The sequence below is a fragment of the Rana temporaria genome, chromosome 5 (assembly GCF_905171775.1).
Source record: "Rana temporaria chromosome 5, aRanTem1.1, whole genome shotgun sequence".
In the NCBI taxonomy this organism is placed as follows: Eukaryota; Metazoa; Chordata; class Amphibia; order Anura; family Ranidae; genus Rana; species Rana temporaria.
In genome coordinates this window covers 323,206,656-323,229,027 of record NC_053493.1, presented here as the reverse complement: position 1 = coordinate 323,229,027, position 22,372 = coordinate 323,206,656, and the positions used below count along the sequence as shown (strand labels likewise).

The 22,372-nt window shown below is 44.6% G+C and overlaps 1 protein-coding gene and 1 non-coding gene across 3 annotated transcripts in view; one reads left to right on the top strand and one right to left on the bottom strand.

Annotated features, from left to right (window-relative positions):
• Window positions 1-6,284: 6,284 nt before the first annotated feature.
• On the bottom strand, window positions 6,285-6,499 carry LOC120942259. Its single transcript, XR_005749960.1, has one exon. It is a non-coding gene; the product is annotated as a small nucleolar RNA U3 (small nucleolar RNA).
• A 3,309-nt stretch (window positions 6,500-9,808) lies between these two features.
• The window catches only part of LOC120941008 (kinesin-like protein KIF20A), a 57,885-nt gene continuing 45,321 nt past the window's right edge, over window positions 9,809-22,372 (top strand). Inside the window, exons 1-6 of one of the 2 annotated variants that reach the window (XM_040354225.1) lie at window positions 9,809-9,833; window positions 11,035-11,138; window positions 13,380-13,463; window positions 16,437-16,556; window positions 16,653-16,791; window positions 20,482-20,666. In XM_040354225.1, the coding sequence (XP_040210159.1) occupies window positions 9,824-9,833; window positions 11,035-11,138; window positions 13,380-13,463; window positions 16,437-16,556; window positions 16,653-16,791; window positions 20,482-20,666 (642 nt within the window). In that variant the 5' untranslated portion in view covers window positions 9,809-9,823. The other variant, XM_040354226.1, reaches the window with a different exon arrangement.

Sequence of the window (22,372 nt, the reverse complement as noted above, 5' to 3'; positions counted from 1 at the left end):
CTTCCACTCATTGCCAAGTCAGTAGCCTCTGATGCAGCTGCAGCCTCTGTGAAAGCTGCAGCTAAGTCTTCTGCTCTCATTAATTCAGCCAGGCGAGCGATTTGGCTTAAGTCTTGTGAGGGGGACCTTATCTCCAAGAACAAGCTCTGCGGCATTCCCTGTGAAGGCAAGCTCTTATTCGGTTCCTCCTTGGTGGAGGTCCTAGCTCGTTCCTCTAAGAGTAAACGGTTCCCTTCTCAAAAGAATAAGCCACAGAATAAGAAGCCTTTTTGCGGTTTCCAAAACAAAGTTAAGTTTTGAACCAACAAAGAAAAAGTGATCTTTTAACAAAGATAAGCATAAGAAGGGGGACTCTCTTTACTCCTTCAGCCCCTTCCAAAAATCCCCACTGACGCCAGGATAGGGGTAGGGGGAAGTTTGTCCCATTTCATCAAAGAATGGGCAGAAATTTCCGACAATTCCTTTATTCTTCAAATGTTGGAAAGGGGTTACAGGTTGGAATTCAAAAGTCCCCCCCCCAGAGATTTTTTTCTTACTCGTCTGCCAAGAAACCAGAAAGACGGCAAGCCATGTTGAATCTAGTTTCCATGTGGGAAACAGAAGGGGGTCATATCCCCTGTTCCGGAAAATCCAATTTTATTCCCACGTCTTTTTGGTTCAAAAAAAGCCTCCGGCGGCTTCCGGATGGTCATCAATTTAAAGCGGTGGTTAACCCATAAAAACGACTTCCCCCTATTACACTGCCCCCCCGCATTACAATACGAATATGCCATTAATTTTTTTTTGGCTGCTGTACATACCTGGGTACAGCTATTCACCCGTGTCCTCCGGGTTGCGAGTCCCGCGGGAGTGGGCGTTCCTACCATGGTGGTGATTGACGTTTTGACTAAAAAACGAGCTCCCCCCGTCGCGTAAGCAGCGTCACGATTGGCGGAAGGAGCCGAACGGCGAGTCGGCGCTATACTGCGCATCGCAGTTCGGCTCCTTCCACCAGTCGTGACGCGGCTTACGCGACGGGGGGGAGCTCATTTTTTAGTCAAAACGTCAATCACCGCCATGGTAGGAACGCCCACTCCCGCGGGACTCGCAACCCGGAGGACACGGGTGAATAGCTGTACCCAGGTATGTACAGCAGCCAAAAAAAAATTAATGGCATATTCGTATTGTAATGCGGGGGGGCAGTGTAATAGGGGGAAGTCGTTTTTATGGGTGAACCACCGCTTTAAGCATCCTGAACAAATATATTCTCTACAGACGTTTCCAGATGGAAAACATTTATTCTGTAAGGAATCTATTGTGGCCAGAGGTATTCATGGTTACCCTGGATCTTCAGGACGCTTATCTTCATGTTTTAATCTGCCAGAACCACCGAAGGTTCCTCAGATTTGCGATTCTCATGGACGTGCCGAGTCATTGGCAGTTCAATGCCCTTCCTTTCGGTCTCTGGGCAGCGCCCAGAATACAAAGGTCATGGCCTTTTTTCGGATACAGAGTGTATCGATCGTCCCTTATCTGGGATCTGCAGTTGGTTTTGCGGACCTTTCAAAATCTGGGGTGGAAAGTCAGACGGAAGTCTTGTCTGATACCCTCTCGGAGCATACTTTTTCTGGGTTATCTAATAGACTCTGTTGCTCAGAAGATTTTTCTTCCCGAGGAGAACATTTTGAAACAACTTCTCGCCTTGCAGGCCTTCAAATTGCTCCCACAGACCTCGCTTTGGCGGATCATGCAGTTATTAGAATTAATGAGACTGCAGCCATCCCAGGGGTGCTCTGGGCCCAATTACACTCCAGGCCCCTTCACTCGTTTCTCTTGCGCCATTGGGATCGCAGGAAGGATTCTCTAGATCAGCTAGTTCAGCTGCCAAGAGAGGATTTTCTCAATCTCTCTTGGTGGGAGCAGCGGGAACACCTGCAGGGAGGGAAGAACTGGGTGCAACATGCTCCAGTAAACGTTACTACAGACGCCAGTCTGTGGGGCTGGGGTGCGCACTCTCAGGGCTGGCAGGCCCAGGGAGCCTGGTTGCCAGAGGAGGCAGTTCGTTCCTCAAATTTCAGAGAACTACTAGCTGTAGGGAAAGCTTTCTTGGCTCTGCAATAGAGGGTCGGTTCAAAAGACCTATTATTTTTTTCAGACAATGCCACTACGGTGGCGTACCTGAACAAGCAAGGGGGTGCTCGTTCGTAGTCACTTCTAACGCTATCACAGCAGATTCTGTCCTGGGCAGAAATCAATGTGCCCTCAATCAGAGCATTTCACATCAGGGGTTCAGAGAATACGCTGGCGGACTATCTGAGCAGAGTGAGCGTCAATTCCAGCTGTTGGGAGTTACATCAAGGCACGTTGCAGGAGATTGTGCTAAGATGGGGCCTTCCCGCAGTGGATCTTTTTGCCTCCAGTCTCAACAGAAAGCTGCTGGCATTTTTATCACTGGAGAGAGAGACAGTTTCCTTTGGGACGGATGCTCTCTCCTTCCTGTGGGATTTCGCTCTGGCCTACGCCTTCCCTACTTTTCCCCTCATAACTCTGGTAGTTTGGAAAATTATTCAGGATCGGGCAGAAGTGGTTCTGATCCCCCCCCCCCCCCCGGTGGCCCAGGAGGAGTTGGTTTTCCTCCCTGAACACCCTCTCTGTGGATCTTCCCTGTCCCCTACCAGATCGGAAGGATCTACTCCATCAGCCTCCAAGCCCTCAAATGGAAGGTCTGATGGCTTGGATGCAATACTGCATCCAAGCCATCAGACCTTCCATTTGAGGGCCTGGAGGCTGAGCGGCGCATCTTACAGTTGAGAGGGTGTTCAGAGAAAGTTATTCAAACTATCCTGGACAGCCGCAAGTTGGTAAGAAGAATCTATGGGAAAGTTTGGAAAACGTTTAATTCCTGGCAAAGGAATTCCGGTTTATATTATTTTTCCACTTCCTGTATAATGGATTTTTTTGTACAAGGGAGTGGAGAGCACCCTTAGGGTTCAGGTTGTGGCCCTGTCTGTGTTTTCAGACAAAAGGCTAGAGGAAGATCCTTTAGTCAGAAGGTTCCTTTCAGCCAGATCTAGACATGCTCCCAGGATCATCAAACATGTGCCTCCTTGGGATCTATCATTGGTGTTAAATGCTCTAACAAGGGCTCATTTTGAGCCTCTGCATGAAGCTTCCCTGAAATTTATTTCCTTAAAGATTTCCTTCCTTTTAGCTATTACGTCAGGGAGAAGGATTTCTGATCTACAATGCCTTTCCTGTAGAGATCATTTCTCTGAGGATTCTAGAAGACAGGGTAGTGATTAGACCTGATCCTTTCTATTTACCCAAAGTATCTTCTAACCTTCATAGGTCCCAGGAAGTAGTCCTACCTAGTTTCTTTACCTCTCCCAAAAATGCGGAGGAGGAAAGATTTTGTTTTTTAGACGTAAAGAGATGTCTTCTACTTTACCTAGAGAAATGCAGTGGGTTTATGAGTTCCTCTCAACTGTTAGTATTGTTCAGTTGCCCCAAGAAAGGGTCCAAAGCGTCTACAAGCTCTATTGCTAGATGGATTAGAGAAGCTATCTGCGATGCTTACAAAGCGTCAGGTCGTATCCCTCCTTCTAGAATTAGGGACCATTCTACGAGATCCATGGCTACGTCATGGGCAGAAAGAGCGGGAGCATCTTGGGAAGACATTTCTAAAACTGCCATCTGGTCCTCCTTTCATGCATTTGTCAAACATTATAGTTTAGATGCTGTACAGCCAGGACCTCTCCTTTGGTAGGAAAGTGCTTCAGGCTGTTGCCCCTCCCTAAGAGCCCTTTCACACTGGAAGCGCCTATATGCGTTTTTACCCCGATTTTACCGCAATTTTACAGCGTTTTCAATTCATTTCAATGGAGAGGGGCGTTTTTGGAGCGTTTTAATAGCGCTATTTATACCGCAAAAAAACGCGGCAAAAAAGCACCAGTGTGAAAGGGCTCTTAGGTATAGAATCTTGCTTATCCTCTCAAGTAGCTGTCCTGGAAGGTGAGGGGGGAAAATCCCTGTTAGTCTTACCAGTAACGGTATTTCCAGGAACCTTCCAGGACAGCGTCTATATTCCCACCCTATTTTTACTTTCACCTGGTGGTGGTGTTTTTGTGTTTTTTCCTCTGCAGAGTGCACTTTGGTGGAGGTTTACTTGATCTTCTAAACAACTGAGGGTCAGAGGAAAGGGAGGGGCCTTTTAAATTGTATCTGATTTGTGTTTCCTGTAGACGTGGAGCCAATCATCTCTCAAGTAACTGTCCTGGAAGGTTCCTGGAAATACCGTTACCAGTAAGACTAACAGGGGTTTTTATTAAAGGGGTTTTCCAGCCATTTTTTGAGTTTATTAAAAGTCAGCAGCTACAAAAAGTGTAGCTGCTGGCTTTTAATAAACTGACACTTACCTGCTCCACTGCTCCAGCAACGCGTCTTCATTCTTACTGTGGGCGGGCACCCACTGCGCATGCGCGAACGGCGGTGCGCATGCGCGAGCGGCGCGGCGCCGTCCGATTGGACAGGGGCTCGCCTACAGGGAGGGGCTGTGAAAAGGCGATTAAGCGGAAGGAGGAAGTGGGACAGGAAGTCCCCTTCTCCTGAAGCCCCCACTCCCCCCCCAAAAAAAATTACATGCCAAATGTGGCATGTAAGGGGGTGAGGAGTGGGTTAAGCGGAGGTCCATTTTTAGGGTGGAACTCCTCTTTAAGTATGTGCATAGCAGATATTTAACCATCTATTACATACAGAATTATGATCTGTCTAAGCTAGTACGAGAAAACATTGACAATACTGGAGCGTGCACTCCTAATTGAGAGAAATAGAGATTTCATACAGAACATGTTAGCTTATTGGACCTCATGCTGATCCAACGACTTCATTTCACTGACCTGTTACAAGCCTTGAAGATTCAGCTAGCTGCATCCTTTTTCCCCAGACACACGTATTGACAGGCATAGTTGTGCGCAGTCTATTGCATTAGTGTGTGCACCCTTAAAGTTTACATACATACACTATTGTAAATGAATCTGAACAAACATTTTAATAACATGTATTAAAACATGGACAATGTCAGTAGTGCAGTAGACGGTATCAGTAGGGCAGTGAGCGGTGTCAGTAGTGTTTTATTTTAAATATTTTTTTACAATTACATTTTTATTTTTTTATATATTTTGGGTGAAATATCAGGGGTTTAAACAGCTCTGTGCTAAGCAGCTTCCTGTTCCTTCACAAACACAGTTTACTATGCTTCAGTTTTGAATGGACACAGTAGAGACCGCTACCAATCCCTCACTGTACTCATTCAAAAAATGAAGGGGCTGGTGAATGACATTCCTCGACTCTCCATCCTGACACATGCCTCGCAATAGCTAGCAGGAGAGGAAAGAAAGAAAGCTGGCAGTGCTGCGGGGTAGTTGGAAGGGGGACTTGGAAGGGGGACTTGGAGGGGCCTGAGCAGCAGGGAAAATGGCTTGCTGCAGCTCTCACACATTGGTAACTAAGCCAGTGGTCTTCAAACAATGGCCCTTTTATTTGCTCTTATTCAGCCCTTGGGGCACTATTCATATGCAATGGGGCATAGTTCCTGCCCCTAACACCAATGATGCGGCATTACTTCTCCCACTGACACCAATGATGGGGCACTACTCCTCTCACTGACACCACGATGGGACACTATTCCTTCCATTGACATCAATGATGGGGCACTATTCCTCCCACTAAAACCAAAAATGGGATACTAGACCTTACTGACAAATGATGGGGCACCATTCTTCCCACCGACGTCAATAATGATGGGGCACCTACTCCTCCCACTGACACCAATTCTTCTCACTGATACCAACAATGGGGCATTGTTACAGAAGCCACAACATTTTCTACTCCTACTGACCATAGTCTGGCCCCTCAAAAGTCTGAAGGTTAGAAACTGGCCCTTTGTTTAGAAAGTTTGGAGACCCCTGCTCTAAGCAGAGAACTAAACAATAAGATCAGTGCTAAATGCTCAATATTCACATTCACACCTTCAGTGGCTCTGGTGAAGATTAGGTGGCTCCTCAGATCCTCCAATTCTGGCACATCTTCGAGTTGCGTGCGGTCACACTGCTCCTGCATCTGTGAGGGCCAGTATCCGGGTATACCTGTATAGTTGTTCCATTGGCCCGCTAGATCACAGTCCCAGGTGGTCTTATCCTCTGATCGTGACAGTTTGCTTGAACCATGACAGATGAATCCCCATCACCTGCATATTTCATCGAGCAACTTCTCCAAAGGCACAGTGCTCAAGAATTATTATTTTTTTTCCCACTCTGAATGAGCTCCTGTCTGCCATCTTCCCACCTAGAAAGATGACCAAGTCATCAAATGGTGGCAGCACCTGCACAGAGCAGCACTGCCAACAGGAGTCCTAACGAGACAACAACCCTAAAATTCATCATCGTGGAAGGTGAGTTTGGACACTTTCGAGCACGTTCCTCCCTTTGAATCCTACAGAAATGATCCCTGAAAGTATAGTCCTACAGTGCTCAAGAATTTTGTCAAGTTCAAGTTACTGTATGTGATTTCTCTGTTTCCCGGAGAGGCTTTGGCATCGACCTCTCTGCTGTGGGAAAAGGTTGATCCAGTAACCAATGATATCACAGCACTTCTTGGTCTCTTTAAAAGGATTTTTATGAGCCACCCCATGCATCAAGGCGACCTCACTGTACAGTACGCCATTCAGTTCCGCACCCTAGTAAATAAAGTGAATCTCTCGCGTTACTATGAGTATGTGGATAAATGTGTAGAGATACAATAATAACCAAAGCTGCTAAATCTGATAACATTCGGGAACATAAAAATGGATATATATAAATAAATGATTAGCGCTAAAGTCAATACATAAATACAAATAGTGCTGACACCATGTGATCTAGTACTGATAAATTTCACAAGCAATATGATACAAACGTGTAAAGTATAATATGTGTAGATAAATATTAATATAAATATCAAATATAAATATAAAGTGCTCCTCTGCCAAACAGTGACCTAAAACTAACAAACATGAACTGTTGCTAGAAACAGGAAACGTGAACTGTTGCTAAATGCAACAACTCTATAAATATGTGCAACACATGCCTCCTTAACCCTCAATGTCCGTGATGAAAAAATGGTTCAATAATGCAAAAAAAGGTTGAAGATAATCAAGTATGAAGTTATTCCCATGGATGGTAAATCCTCCTGACAGTCCAAATTTCCAGTCCGCCCCTGGTTTAGTTGTAATATTGAACCATATTAGTGATCCTCCACCTGTCTCCCAAAACTCTCACCTCACGGATCTGTGTATTAGGCACATAAGGATGTTATCAGCCTCCTTACATCTATGGATTATCCAAACGTATGGTGTACTGATCTCCACGATCCGGTGTCCTGAGATTGATATCTGAAATATGGGAAGGGGGGCGGTGGGGGGATCGCTCCAACCCAAGTCCAAAAGGAGGAGAGGCGACTGGTGGCCCTCACATTGGGCTCGAAGGGACACAAGCGGACAGCGATGGACTTCAGGGTGCTGAAATCTGTGAAGTCCATCGCTGCCCGCTTGTGTCCCTTCGAGCCCAATGTGAGGGTCACCAGTCGCCTCTCCTCCTTTTGGACTTGGGTTGGAGCGATCCCCCTTCCCATATTTCAGCTATCAATCTCAGGACACTGGTTCAGGAGAGGGGTGGTGCTCGCTCGTCCCCTCCCCTTGCTGACCTGCCAGGCTGCATGCTCAGATAAGTGTCTGGTACGTATTTTGGGGGGACCCCATGACATTTTTTACACTTTGGAATGGGGGGGGGGGTCCCCTCTGAATTCATACTAGACCCAAGTCTGACAGCTGATGACTCATCGGTTGTTAAGGACGCAGTGGCCGGCTTCCCTGCCCCCTCCTTAGCAACCAGTTCTATACAGTGAATGTACAGCTAAAAAAAAAAAAAAACGCAAATCGTGGCAAAATTGCAGTAAAAACACGGTACTTGTGTTTTGGATGCGGGTCCATTGAAGTCTATTACATGCAAAAAGCTGCATTGGAAAAAAAGTCCCCAGTCCTTTCCAAAAACGCAGAGGCACAAAAATGCATTGATGTGAGCATGTTCTATAGCATGGGTCTCCAAACTATGGCCCTCCAGTTGTTCAGAAACTACAATTCCCATCATGCCTAGTCATGTCTGTGAATGTCAGAGTTTTACAATGCCTCATGGGACGTGTAGTTCCGCAACTGCTGGAGGGCCATAGTTTGGAGATCCCTGTTCTATAGGAACCCAGGTTAAAAAATGTCCCTGCATTTCTGCAAAATGCATCAAAAAACGCATTAGTGTGAATGGAGCCTTAATGTCCAATGGGCATATAAGGCCTTTTCCATTTTTCTGTATCTTAATGTGATGTCACTCACAGGTAGTCAGATATAAATGGATGCAAGAGCCACCACCGCAGCTCTGCTAACGTCTGCTGTGAAAATGCAGTCCAGTGCGTCTCCATTCACAGTTTCAGATCCGATTACAGCCCGAACTTGTACGATTTCAAACCCGCATGTCTGTCTCACTTCGGAAGCGATTTCAGAGACATCTGTATGGGTTCCTGCACAGATGTCTATTGAAATCTCCCCAAAGTTGCCAAAAGTAGTACAGGAACTACTTTTGGGAATCGGTGTGGCGCCACACCGATTCAGACAGTGCTATTGCCGGCAATAGCCAGCGATTTGGCATGCGATTTGACATGTCAATTTGCATGCCAAATGGGACCAATGTGAACGTGGGGTTAATCAGCCACAGAACCTGTGTGCGTAATATGTGTTTTGTTTAAAGGGATGAGGTGGCAATGGCAAACCTAGGTACACTAAAGCATACACTCACAGAGAGACGTATTTACCTGCACGGGCATGGGATGCCCATGCAGGCAGTCCTAGTCATGTAACTTGGGACACTGCGGCCTTACAGATGCTTCTCCCAATCTGTCATCCTTGTGGGCGCATGACTCTGAACCCGTACTGTCTACAGTCAGGGCTGTGCACCTGCACTCGCCTGGCTGTCATGGAACTCCTATGCATCCAAGCATGATTCTCCATGGCTGTCTACTTCAGCCTCGGTTCACACAAATGCAGTGCAGGAGACGCAGCGATCCCTGTGCGTTTCCCACACTGCATTGCAACCTCACTATTTGTGATCCACTGCGGGTGTCATTACAACATTAATGACTACCCAAATGCATTTCAAACACAGTGCGGTTTACCTGCACCGGATTGCATGATACAAAACAACCATGCGATCTGCTTGCAGTGTGACTCCAAAAAAGTTGCCTGCACTTCTTTGGCGTGATGCAATGTGATTTGAGCCCATTTAAAATGAGCCTTTATTGCTTTCTAGAACACTTATACAATGCGTTGTCATGCGCCACAGTAACAGTTATAATTCTCTGTGCATTCACATCCCATTCAAAATAAATGAGCCACCCAATGTAACGCACCTCAATGCACAACTGTATGCTGCGTCGAGATGTGACTGAACTCTTAGGGCCCATTGACACCTACGCAAATTACTGCATGTCAGCGCAGCTACACCTGTGTTTTAAATGTTTGTACATTGCATCTGTGTGATGCCACGCGAGTGACTTGATTTGACATTTGTTGTCAAATTTTTTTTAATACATTAACATGCATAATAAGGCGTGTTAATGACAACGGCAGTGCAAGATTTTTGCTAGCATACAGAAAATTAGCATGGAAGGAGAAAATAAATATTTCAATGCAAAGACAAGTCTGAGTCATGTGTGGCTACACATACCTTCTGTGTGCTGTGGAGGCCAATAGAATTAGTGGAGGCTGATGAGGTCAGGTGGGTGGCAGATGATATGAAGGCGGCAGTAGCTGCTCATCACTCCCTCTCTGCTTGTGCTTCTGAATCTAGACTTTGTGTGGTGGGTTTTTATGTTCGGCCAGAGCATGCTGTAGCTTTGTATGAACTGTCATTTGTACCCCCAAAAACTGGAATTTGCTTGCCTTGTCAGAATATTCCTTTCTCCTATAGTATTTAGCTTTTTTTAATCGTAAATTGTTAATTGACCCCATTCTGAATCAGAGAGCTGAAGTAGTATGGGGCCTTGCATTGCACCAGTTGGATGCTGGAACTGTTCTGCTTATTTGCTATTCTATAACGTGGAATAAAAATGTATCTGGAAGCTACTGATCTCCTAGTGGTGTGGTGTGTAGATGTACACACTCACACACAATGGAACCATGGTATCGGCATATACTAGAAGTCTTTTTTTCTATTAGCAATGGCCCCTTGTAACACAGCAATAGAAAATCCCAGGGTCATCATCACATAAGTGTGCTATTTTGTGTGTTCATACTTTTAATCAGGGCTTTTTTTTCAGCGGGAACGCGGCGGAACACAGTTCCGGCACCTTCAGCAATAAATGTAATGGCAAGGTTTGCTGGGGTGTGCTGGATGGTCTATTGATGCTTGCTGCTGAAGGTTTATTTTTGTGTGGAGGTCTATTGTTGCTAGAGGAAGGAGGTCTTATGTTTCTGGGGGGGGGGGGGGTGAATTTTTGCTGGGAGGGATCTACTGGTGAGGGAGAGTTCTATTGTTGCAGTCTGCTGGGAAATCTTTTTCCACTGCTGGGGGGTCTATTGTTGCTGGGGTGGTGTTTTTTGCAGCGGGTCGTCTATTGTTGTGTGGGGGATTTTTTTTTGTTGGGATGAGGTTTATTATTGCTGGGGGTGTCTACTGTTGTTGGGGTGGGTCTGTTGTTGCTCACTGCAGGGGATCTATTTAACTGTCTTTCTTGTTTACCATTAACAAATTCAGTGCAAATGACTTGGCAGCAAAATTGATACTTGGTTCTGTATTCTCTAAAAGGGGTGGCACTGGGAGGTTGGTAGGAGGTGGAACCAAGGAACGGTGCTCAGGGGTGGGTAGAGAGCAGAAACAAAGGGTAAAGGTCGGAGTTCCTGCACCTATTGTCTGAGAAAAAAAAGCCCTGCTTTTAATGCTCAACTTCATGGTGCATTCTGACTTTCTTGCTTTCCAGCAGGTGCAATGGACATCAAAGATGACAGTTCCGTATTGACTGCAGAAGTAAGTTCTCTGCTGGATTTACCAATATGCAGTGCTGTAGATGACTCTTCAGTGTTGGTAAGTAAGGCCATAAACCTAAGACGATATAAGAACTGTAGGTGTGCACACAGCTTCTATAGGGTGGAAAACCAACTAGACTGGTTGCTATATAACATATTTGTGGTCAGGTCTACTTTGATAAAAGAACATGGCTGAAGACTTCAGAGATGTGCCATACACATACTTGTTCATTTTGTCTTCACTGACCAGCTCACTAAAAGTATTCTGATTAGTTGTTATAGTGTACTGCAAGCTGCCTGCTTTGCCCCAAAAAAATCAAAACAATTCTTGCCCATTCACTGCCAGTGAGATGTTTCTGAATCTCTTAACACTGCATATACAGTCCAAAAACTACGTTCTCTAATGGGAATTGTTCACACCATTGTAGCGCAGTGTGTATTTTCTTTTCCCCCCTTTTTTTTTTTTTTTTAACCCCAACACCTGAAAATACACGTCTGTGAAAAAAACAAATCAGAAGATCTGTGAAGCGCACATAAAAGCACAAAGCAGAAGTGCCCTCAAAGAAAAAGGCAAGCGGACAAACCCCCTAAAAAAAATACTTAGTGGTAGCAAAGCCATGTTTTGACAATTTGGTGAGACAGGATATTTATGATGGAGACCCTGTGGGTCTCTTCTGTCATAGATTCTTCCTGCCTGTCCGTTATGTACACTGAGCAGCACATGCACAGCTCTGTGTACATTTATGCCCCCTGATCTGTGCCGCGACAATGTGACTCAGTGATATCATTGCAGTCCAGCCAATTGGCAGAAGATGGGTGAAGATGGAAGCACCTAAGACGTGCCGCATCGATCACACTACAGCGCTGGAGGACATCTTTGACAGGTAAGTTGGCCATAATGTCAATACTAGCACAATATGGCATAGGCCTGCAGAGGGTTATTAAAAAGAAAAAAATGTACCAGACTCTACTACTCATGTTATGTTATGTTATGTTTATCATATGAGGTGATCCACAGTATAAAAAGTGAGAAATACACCCCGCCCCCACATAACAAATCCTGGTAATATACAATGACCTGTGGATCACCTCATATTATGATTAACATAAAATATGATAAACATGTCCAAGCTAGATATGTAAATAACCTGTCACTCACAGCAAGGGGAGAGGAATGGACTTGGACAGGGTTTTATCTGGAAGTCCGTTAACTTTCACTGAACAATAAGAGGATTGTTTAGAGCTGGATTAACTGTGTGGCAAGACTGGGCACAGATGATAGGAAATCTTACTCTACATTGTTACATTTTTTTTGGGGGGGGGGGGGTGGAGGCTTCGGTAGTAGTGGGACTCCCTGTCCCACTTACTCCTTCCGCCCAGGGACTGCCTCGGCAAGTTCTCTTCCCACCTTAGACGATCTCCAGGGCCACGTGACTGGTCCCAGGAGATCGCCTGTCCATTCATAGAGCACAGCGCGACTCACGCATGCACAGTAAGTGCCCGGCCGTGAAGCCGAAAGCTGCCACGTGCCCACACTATGAATGGAGGCGCCGGCAGACGAGGGGAGCTCCGTGCGGCCGCGTCGCTGGACCGTGGAGCAGGTAAGTGTCTTAAGTCAGCAGCTACACTTTTTGTAGCTGCTGACTTTTAATAAACACGAAAAGGCTGGAACTCCCCTTTAAGTAGAGGTCCATGGGGCCCATACCTTGTCATATTTCCACTGACATCCTCTATTCATATATGTAATTCTGTACCTAGGCAGGGTGGCGTCAATCAGTGCTTCCCAGGAGGAGAGGGATGGGGGAGATGGTGGGATGCATTTTAGGAGCATCTCATTTTTTGCGTGGATTAGGAGATCAGTTGTTTTTGATGGTGAGATCACTGTGTGTCATCGTGTTTTCCCAATATTTTGCAATTGTCATGGAACCACTGTAGCTGATGAAGTTTTACATCAGTTAATTTCTATATTGCAATTGTGTGAGGAGCATGGGGGGGAAGGAGGACTATGTCCTGACTTTTCCACCAGTGACCTTGCTGCCCCATGTGGAAGCTTGATTGTCTTATATTGGGGGGGGGGGGAGGGGGGTGGAATTATATTCCAGGATTTATTCACAAATGTATCTTAGGAGCTAGCCATTGTGTGCAGATCCAAAACCATTGAATTGTGTGCACCCTAGGGTCCATAGATATGACTAAAGCTGGCCAGGCACCACAATCTGGTTGTATAATGTTGGGCTTTGCTTGATCAAACTTTTTTATATTAATGTTAATTACATTTGTATTGTTTCCCCTTTCAAAGAATGAACAAACTTCACATCCACTGAAAGTCTACTTGAGAATCAGACCTTTTTCAAAAACAGAGCTTGCAAACAATGAATCTCAGGTTGGTTTTTACATTTGTGTTCATACAGTATTGATACTGGTGCCCTAGTGTGTGTGTGTGTGTGTGTGTGTGTGTGTGTGTGTGTGTGTGTGTGTGTGTGTGTGTATACCTGTCCTGTGCCTGTGAGGAAATATTGCTGCTATATTGCCTCCTTCCCCACCAACCTGAATTGTACTGAACCTCTTCATAGAGCATTAAAGTGAAGCTAAACTGGTTTAAAAAAATATATTCTATTCAAGTGTAGCGCTACCCCCTCAGGAGCCACTGGTTGTTTTTGGGGTCGGCGAATTAAGTTGCCTCTAATCGTTGTCTAGGGTGATAGCAGTGAGTAGAGCAGTAAATGAATATCCAATCAGCGAGAGAGGTTTTCTGAATGCTTTTTCTCGGACCAACATCAACATGAGGTAGGAAAGGTTGATGAAGTGAGAGAACCTTGCAGTATCAGGCCTGGATAGAAGAGAAAAGCAATCCTGCTTTCAGTAGTAGTAGATAGTTTGTCGCCACTCCAGCCAGAGTGGGTGAAGTGCCCCCGGACAGACCCCTGGCAGCCAAAGTGTCACTTTAAGGAGGCTGGGAGGAGCAGGTCTCTGCCACAGACCTGGCTCTGATGGGGCCTCTGCCACAGGCCTAGCACTAAATGAGCTAAATGGTTGAGCTTATCCTCCCAGTAAATTTGCACTAGGGTCACCGGTTGACAGTGGAAGTGTACCTGTCAATGTCCCGGTCACCAGATCCCCGATGGTTCATTCAAGCCCTTTTGGACAACCTGCCTCCGGGTTCTCCTCAAGCCGATCCCCCACCGAACGGCATACAGCCTGGGATCTCCTCAGTAGAAAGGGGGACCCAGTTAGTCACTAAGGCCCCTCTGTGGCATCAGTTGCTCCAGGCCAGGAGGGCCCAGAGTCAGGAACTTCGCGTTGCGTGTGACCCCAGGCCAAGTAGGCCATAGTGGTGGGGCCCGCGATATGTGCACACCCTAAAGGTGGGTGCCGCACCCGTAACCCGCGAAGAACCAAGAACGGCTCCCGCCACAGAAATACCCGCTCCCAGCATGCACAGCGAGGCTCAGCTCCTCTCATTGGCTGCTGGGAAGAAGCGGCTCCGCCTGGATCCCCTCTGGCGCCATATGCTGTCCAGAGATGAGACCATATCTCTGGACAATGCAGAATTGGCGAAAGCCAATTTTAACACAATCAAGAATGAGAGCAACTTACCTCTCTCATTCTCCCACTAACTTTAGCGTACCCCCTTTACTGAAAGTAAGGGGGCGCTACACAAGTATATACAGTATTCTTAACTGAAAAATACTTTCTATTGCTTCGCCTCATCCAAATTACTCCTGAGATGGAACAATAAACTATGGGATGTGTAATGTGCAACATGACTGCAACTAATGTGCACTGCTGATTTCAACCAAATAGTTTGAAGAGGAAAAGGAGACGTATGGGAGCTTGATGATAAAGAGGCAGACAAGCATATAAGAAATTTCCTGCAGGTCCATCAGTGGCGGTGCGTCCATAAGGCAGCGCCCGTGCGCCCTTCCTCTCCTGTCACTCCTCTATCAACATAGGTAGATTCATGCATTACATGAATCTATCTATGGTTGCTGCTGCCACCCCCTATTCAGGTGCCTATTTTTTTGGAAGAACCTAATCAGAGCCATAGGCTCTAATGGGCATCCAAAAAGGTGTGTGGGTGCCATGCTGGGCGCTCGCAGTTCACTCGGCGTTGTTGGGAAAGCGAATGAATATTCGCTTTCCTAACACGGAACCGCCTCTCGGCCAATCAAGTGCTTGGGTCTGTTACCTGATAGGCATCCAATCACAGCGCCTGTCGTTTTAGCCGATCAGGTATTCAATCGTAAGAAGAGAATGGGAGAAGACATCGAGGCACGTGGAGGACACTGTCGCCGTGACCCACTACCCCACCCAGACAGGTAAGTGGCAGGTGGGGGATGCGGCATTTGATGGGCACGGTGGCGCCGTTTGGGAACACTGGTGTCATTTGTTTTTTGGGGTTTTTTTTCAGTTTGTTTGTGCCCCCGCCCCCTCCCCCCTCCCAAAAACAATTTGAGCACCAACCACCACTGCAGGCCATGAACTCCTTCCCGACTGCCATGGTGTCCCTTGAAATAGTTTGGAATGTCCAAGAGGCAGGAAGGATCAGCAGTTTGTTGCATAATCAGAAGCTGGTGCCAGTGGCTGCTGATCTGTAGCCCCTACTGAGTTGTCTGTGACACCTCCCTCTTTGTGCTGAGCATGCAGTGAGCACACTCTCAGCACATAAATATCAGGCACCCAGCAACTCATGTGAGCATTAAAGTCCACCCTCTTGTTACCGTACGTGTGTCGGGCAGTCGTAAAGGGGTTAATTAGTGGATGTGAATGGATTGGTATTGAAAAAAAAGGGTATCAGTTATTGTCACTTTAAGTACTCTGCCCTAAAGTGAAATGCTAAATGATTATAATATGGGAAGTGGCAGGGGTAGCATCCAAGTCATGAGTCCAGAGGTGTTAAAAGCTGACCGGATCTCCCATGTGGGTTATGTTCCAGCACTAGTATTGGGGCGGGGGAGGGGCTGATTCTTTCCCGGGCTTCCTAAATGGGGAGAGCAGTCTTCAATCTTACAAACTTGTTATGGTGTTAAGTAAAATTGATCCCATGGATTTCTCGTTGGGTATTTTCCCTCCTAAGGCCTATTGCAGGTATTGCATGCATGCAGGACATGTACACAATGGAAAATGTGGTGGATTGTTTATATTCAGCTTTTTTTGTATCGATTGTTATGACTGTTCTATGTATACTGCTTATTGTGTACCTCTGTCTTATTGTTTGGACATGCCCTCCTACTAAAAAATAAAATATTTGGAAAAATTGATCCCATGGTGGTGTGGGCTGTACATACAAAACACAGCAAAGTGTATATTTCCATCAATTCCTTATTTCAGTTTCCTTTTCTCCATTTCTTTTTAGGATTGTGTGACTGTTGAAAACTCAGAATTGGTTTCTCTTAGTGCTCCTAAAGACTCCTCTGCAATGAAAAACTCTGAAAGGGGAATTGGACAATCAGTACACAAATTTACTTTCACAAAGGTCAGTCATTTCATTAGGATTTTTTTATTTTATTTTTTTCCTTGTGTTGTGCCTTTTTGTTTGCCTTGTAGATGTTTACCGTTTGAACTTTTACAGATATTTGGACCAGATACAGCACAGGCAGAGTTTTTCGATGGCACAATGAAAGATCTAGTGAATTCTTTCACCCAAGGGCAGAATGGGCTTGTGTTCACATATGGAGTCACCAATGCTGGGAAAACCTTTACAATACAAGGTATCAAGTTGTGATGTTTTTTTTCCTTCAGTGTCTTTCTGCATCTAAAGCGCTAGATGGTGACTTTCTGTACATGGTAAAGCTTAAATATGTATTGCTAAATATAATTTAGATGGAAGTGTGAGGCCATTTTATAATGAACTTTGTATATTAAAAGAATGGACTCATTGGTATGACCTCCTCATCTGAGATTCATTGCAGCTTCAGGTCTTTTCTGGCACTTTTTTGTTACAATAAAAATCTGTATTTTTGGTAGAAAATCACTTGGAACCCTCAGATTATTTTTAAGCAGAGGCCCTAGAGAGTAAAAAGACATTTGGTGCAATTTTGTCGCGGTATTTGCACAGCGGTTTTCAAACGCTTTTTTATTTTTTTTGCAAAATGGATGCCAAAACATGTCACACTTTAAAATTGCGTGTGCTTGTGGAATGGGGACACAGTCCAATACTTAAATATTTATGGGCGATGCTTTTAGTTTTTTAGTGTTTTTTTTTTTTCTGGTTACCTGTTTAGAGTTGGAGGTCTAGCGCTATAATTATTGCTCTCGCTCAAATGTTTGCAGCAATACCTCACATGTGGTGTGCAAACACCACTTGCATATACGTGTGGGATTTGCGTTTGCTTATGCACGCAAACACGGAGGGAGGAGGGCGCTTTAAATGTTTTGCATTTTATTCTTTCATCACTTTTAATCATATTACAAGGAATGTTAACATCCCTAGTAATGGAAATAAGGGATGACGGGTCCACTTTAGGGAGAGATCTGGGATCTAGATAATCTAGTATAATGAATTTGTGTCTGTAATAGCGCAACATTCAATGCGTTGAAAGCAAAAATTTCCTAACTGTAAACAATGTGTGATTTAATAATTGAATTCTGCTAAAAAAATGTTAATGCCATTTATGATGAACCAAAAAGTGTACAGAACCCCCTAAAAATGTATGTATGCCTTATCTTAAACTGTGTGCAAACACGTGTGCCATGATTATATGTGAAACCATGTGATCAAAAAATGTTTTACATTTTTTTTTTTTTTAGACAAATGCTTGATTATCTCCAAAAAGCCAGCGGTTCGCCTCGCACATCAGCTGTTCGCTGAATACCGAGCATTATGGGGCATTCGAGCACCCATGGAACGTGCCATAATGAACGGCGAGATAGTCAATGCACTGCGAGATCGGCCAAAACATGCACCTGACCTGCATGGTTTGGCCAATCACAGCGCGCTCTGCTGTGAGAGCCATGGCCCATACTATGTAAGGCTGCTTACATGGCAGCTGTACATCATTTTATGAATGAGAGGAGCAAAATGACATTTGTAAGGGAAAAAATGTAATTTAAATCTGCTCCCTGCTGTAATGTATTGCTGGTTTCCAGCAATATAAATAAAAATTATGATAAAACGGCATGGGATCCCCCCCCCCCCCCCAGTCCATTACCAGGCCCTTTGGGTATGGTATGGATATTAAGAGGAACCCTGCGCCAAAATAAAGTGTAGGAGTTGTCCCCCCAAATCAATTTTTTGGGAAAAAAAATAGTTTCATGAATTAAAAAATAACAAAACAGTAAAAGTTGGCCCAATATTTAAGTGAAAGCTGATGTTACGCCGAGAAAATAGATACCTTAGTGTCATGCTTTAAAATTGCACACACTCATGGAATGGCGCCAAACTTCGTTACTTAAAAATCTCCATAGGCGACGCTTTGAATTTTTTTACAGGTTACCAGTTTAGAGTTAGAGGAGGTCTAGTGCTAGAATTGTGCTAGAATTGTTGCACGCGGTGACACCTCACATGTGGTTTGAACGACGTTTACATACATGGGCGGGACTTGCATTCGCTTCTGAGCACGAGCTACCGGGGACAGGGGCGTTTTTAATTTTTTATTTTACGTATTTTTTTACTTTCACTTTTTTTTTTACAAGGGATGTAAACATCCCTTGTAATAGGAATAGTGTGTGACAGGTCCACACTTGTGGGCACTGATGGGTGGCACTGGGCACAGTTGGGCAGCACTAATGGGTGGCACTGATGGCCAGCACTGATTGGCATTGCTAATGACCACTGATTTGTGGGCACTGGTGACAATTGCTATACTGTAATCGGGGCACTGATCAGTGCGCTGATTACATTAATAGATGCCCCCCTGTGAGATGCCGCTAATCGGCTGTCCTCTCCTCTCACTCTGTCAGTGCGAGGAGAAGCGAATTACCGGCATCTCCATGTTTACATGTGACCGGCTGTGATTGGACACAGCCGATTACATGGTTAAAGGGCTCTCTACAGATATCGGGGTTGTGCCGTGTCTTGGCAACGCGGTGTGGCCATGATCGCTGAGCGGCCATTCTAGGACGCCGTCATGACATTGCCGCAGAACGAGAGCTGCACCGCCCAGCCCGCCATCATTTGACAGTGAGCGGGCCGCAACTAGTTAAAGCGGGGGTTCACCCGAAAACTTCCGGGTGAACCCGGCCTCTTCCGGGTATGGTCTTCGGGACTGGGCATTCTTATTTGACAGCCTTCCGACTGTCACATACAGCGCGTCACGAGTTCCCGAAAGAAGCCGAACGTCGGTGTGGCTCTATACGGTGCCTGCGCACCGACGTTCGGCTACTTTCGGCAACTCGTGACGCACTGTATGTGACGGTCGGAAGGCTGTCAATCAAATGGGAACGCCCAGTCCCCACAATTGGCCTCAATCTAATGTTAAAAAAAATAAAAAATTTCGGGTGAACCCCCGCTTTAAGGAAGATCCAGAAAGAAAGAACTTTGGTTATCTTTATAGTACCCTTTGAATCTAAAAGAGCATGGTTCTCCCCTCTTCCTGTCACACAATTTCTTCTGGGGGCTTTACATTACCTAAAGGAAGCCTCAAAACCTGGTTTCTAAATGGCAGCTCATAAAAATTTGGTTTCTGGAGCCTCTAGTTTCTACTCTTGCCAGCTGCAAGAAGGTTACTAGAGCCATCTATGGTAAAATGTGGAGAGTATACAACCCTCTTTTGGTTGTTGGAAGACCTTTTCGCTATTTTGGAATTTATACTAGACCATGCTATATGGAAAAAGGTGTGGCAGTCTGCACCCAAAAAATGTGTGTGTGTGTGTGTTGTCTCCCCAATTTCAATAGAGCATTTGGTTGTACGGCTCTTTACGGCTCTAGCGTGATCGATCTGTCAGTGGTCGAAGGAGAGAAAAATCTCAAGATTGATGTGTTTCCTGTGTCTGGTGGCAGGAGCTACAGTCTCAGGTGTTGTCCTGAAAGAATACTCAAAAACAAGTTACTGATAAGTCTTGCATTTTCTTTCTATTAGGCCTCATGCACACTGGGCGTTTGGTTTTCTCTCTTGACTGCCTTTACTCCCGACAGGAAAAAAGCAGGTCAGCACACCTAAAGCCACATGTTGCATGCGCATTAAGCATTTGAATGGTATTCATTGGCCAGAATTTATTCTGCCCATTGGAAGGAATGAACTCTGAAGCAAACACCTAAGGTTTAAGCGCGTTTACACACTTTTAAAACAATTTCTGCCTAAAAAGCTTTTCTGTCCAGCCTGTAAACACCTGTGTGCATGGACATCTAGGCTAACAGGTGCTTTTACAGGTTGGGAAGAAAATATAATGCCTGTAAAAGGTGTTTTTGAGCACCCTGCACATGAACCCTTATACACTAACAAACTTTTTTGCCTTTGCAGGAACTCCAAAAGATGGTGGTATACTTCCTCGTTCACTTGATGTGATTTTTGGTCATATCCGAGGTCACCAGTATACGAAGATGAATCTAAAGCCCTATCTTGGCAATGATGTGATGAAGCTAGACCCTGCACAAGTCAAGCAGGAGGAAACCACAAAAGCGGCTTTCCTATCCAGCCTGAAAGAGGTTAGTGGCAACCTAAAACTATAAATGAAATTTGAAAATAAAGTTGTCCACTAGATGGCATTATTATTCTTACTGTTGGCTCAGAAATTGTGTGCTACGGTATCTGTTCTCTTGTACTACTGTCAACCTATGTATAAATCTTGTATTGCAAGCATAATTCGATTCAGAAACATGCTTGTAATCCAAAGCACTTATACGTTCTATATATCAAAGCAAATTTCCCCCTTAAATAATGGAAACTCAAATGATTTGTTCCACAACCATGTATTTAGAAGTCCTTCCGTTTTTATAGTCCATATAAATTATTATAGCATTGTGATAAGTTGTGTAACCATAAAACGTTCATCCACAAGGGGATTAGAAGCAAAATACAGCAGGAGCTCCAGAGTATAAAGAGTATAGCAAGTGTAGCAATTTGTTGGTAAATGTTGTACCTTCATTAAATATAACCATATTGCTACACTTGAAAGGCGTCTTTTCTCTTTTATACTTGTGACGTGACACTACTTGTATATCGGATATTGATAAAAGAGTGATCAGTGCATACAGTCCAATAAATATAGATAATAAAACCACTAATGTATAACAAAATAAGTGATAAGTGACAATAATGTGCAATAAATGCTATTCGTCCCAAAGTGCAAACATAAGTGAACAGAAAATGGCAAAAAATAAGTGATGAGGGTCCTTGTGCAATCCAAATCTTAAAGGAACTTCACAATCTTCTGTATAAATCTTTTAGGTGCTGTGCTCACAGAGCGCTTACCTTAAGGCAGGTATATGCAGACTTGTATGAGTGTGGATAGGTCCAGGGATGGTTCCTCCACATAGGTTCCCAGCTACTGCCTGTCTCCACGGGTACAGATGGCCTCACAAGTTCTCTCCTCGATTTGAGCCCCAGTAAAATCAAGAGACGCTCCATCGTGAAGTACAGCAAGGGATTTTTAATAAATAAAGCTGTAGAAACTTGCATCAAAGTAAAACAAAAAAAAAAGCAGCAGTGACAGCGGTGTTCAGGCTCTTTCTATTTCCTGGTCCATCAGATCCTTACCGGTTACGCCCCATCACGTGGTTTCATCAGAGGACCTCTGCATTTATTGCACATTATTGTCACTTATCACTTATTTTGTTATAGATAAAACCACTAATGTATATTTATTGGACTGTATGCGCTGATCACTCTTTTATCAATATCACTACAGGTATTTACTTACTTACCCATATATATTTAGCAGCATAATTAAACGTATTTTTCATTCACGGTTATTCTACACTTAAGTGGCGGTGCGGTAGCACTATTCATATACTACTTGTATAAAGACATCGCTTGTATATCAAGTCAAAATGTAATAAAATATTTTGCTTGTCTTGCAAAACGCTTTTAAACCAAGGTTTTACTGTATAAAGAAAAGGAGACAGTATCCTCACATGTAGTGAACAAGTGGATACGTAATAATATAAAAAGGTGCCACGTCCTAATACGTATGAGAAGAAGGGGGCAAGTTTTTGGACTTTTCAGGCACAGTGTGCTGGTAAGAATACAGTCGTACAAAGAGAAATTCTCTAAAATTAGATTTAATTGAACATAGAAATACAGTTCATATATTAAAAACTTGACGTTCCAACGGAACTAACTAGCTAGGCATTGCAATAAGCCTCCAAACCATAACAGGAGATGGTCCACTAATAATCAAAACCTAGAAATA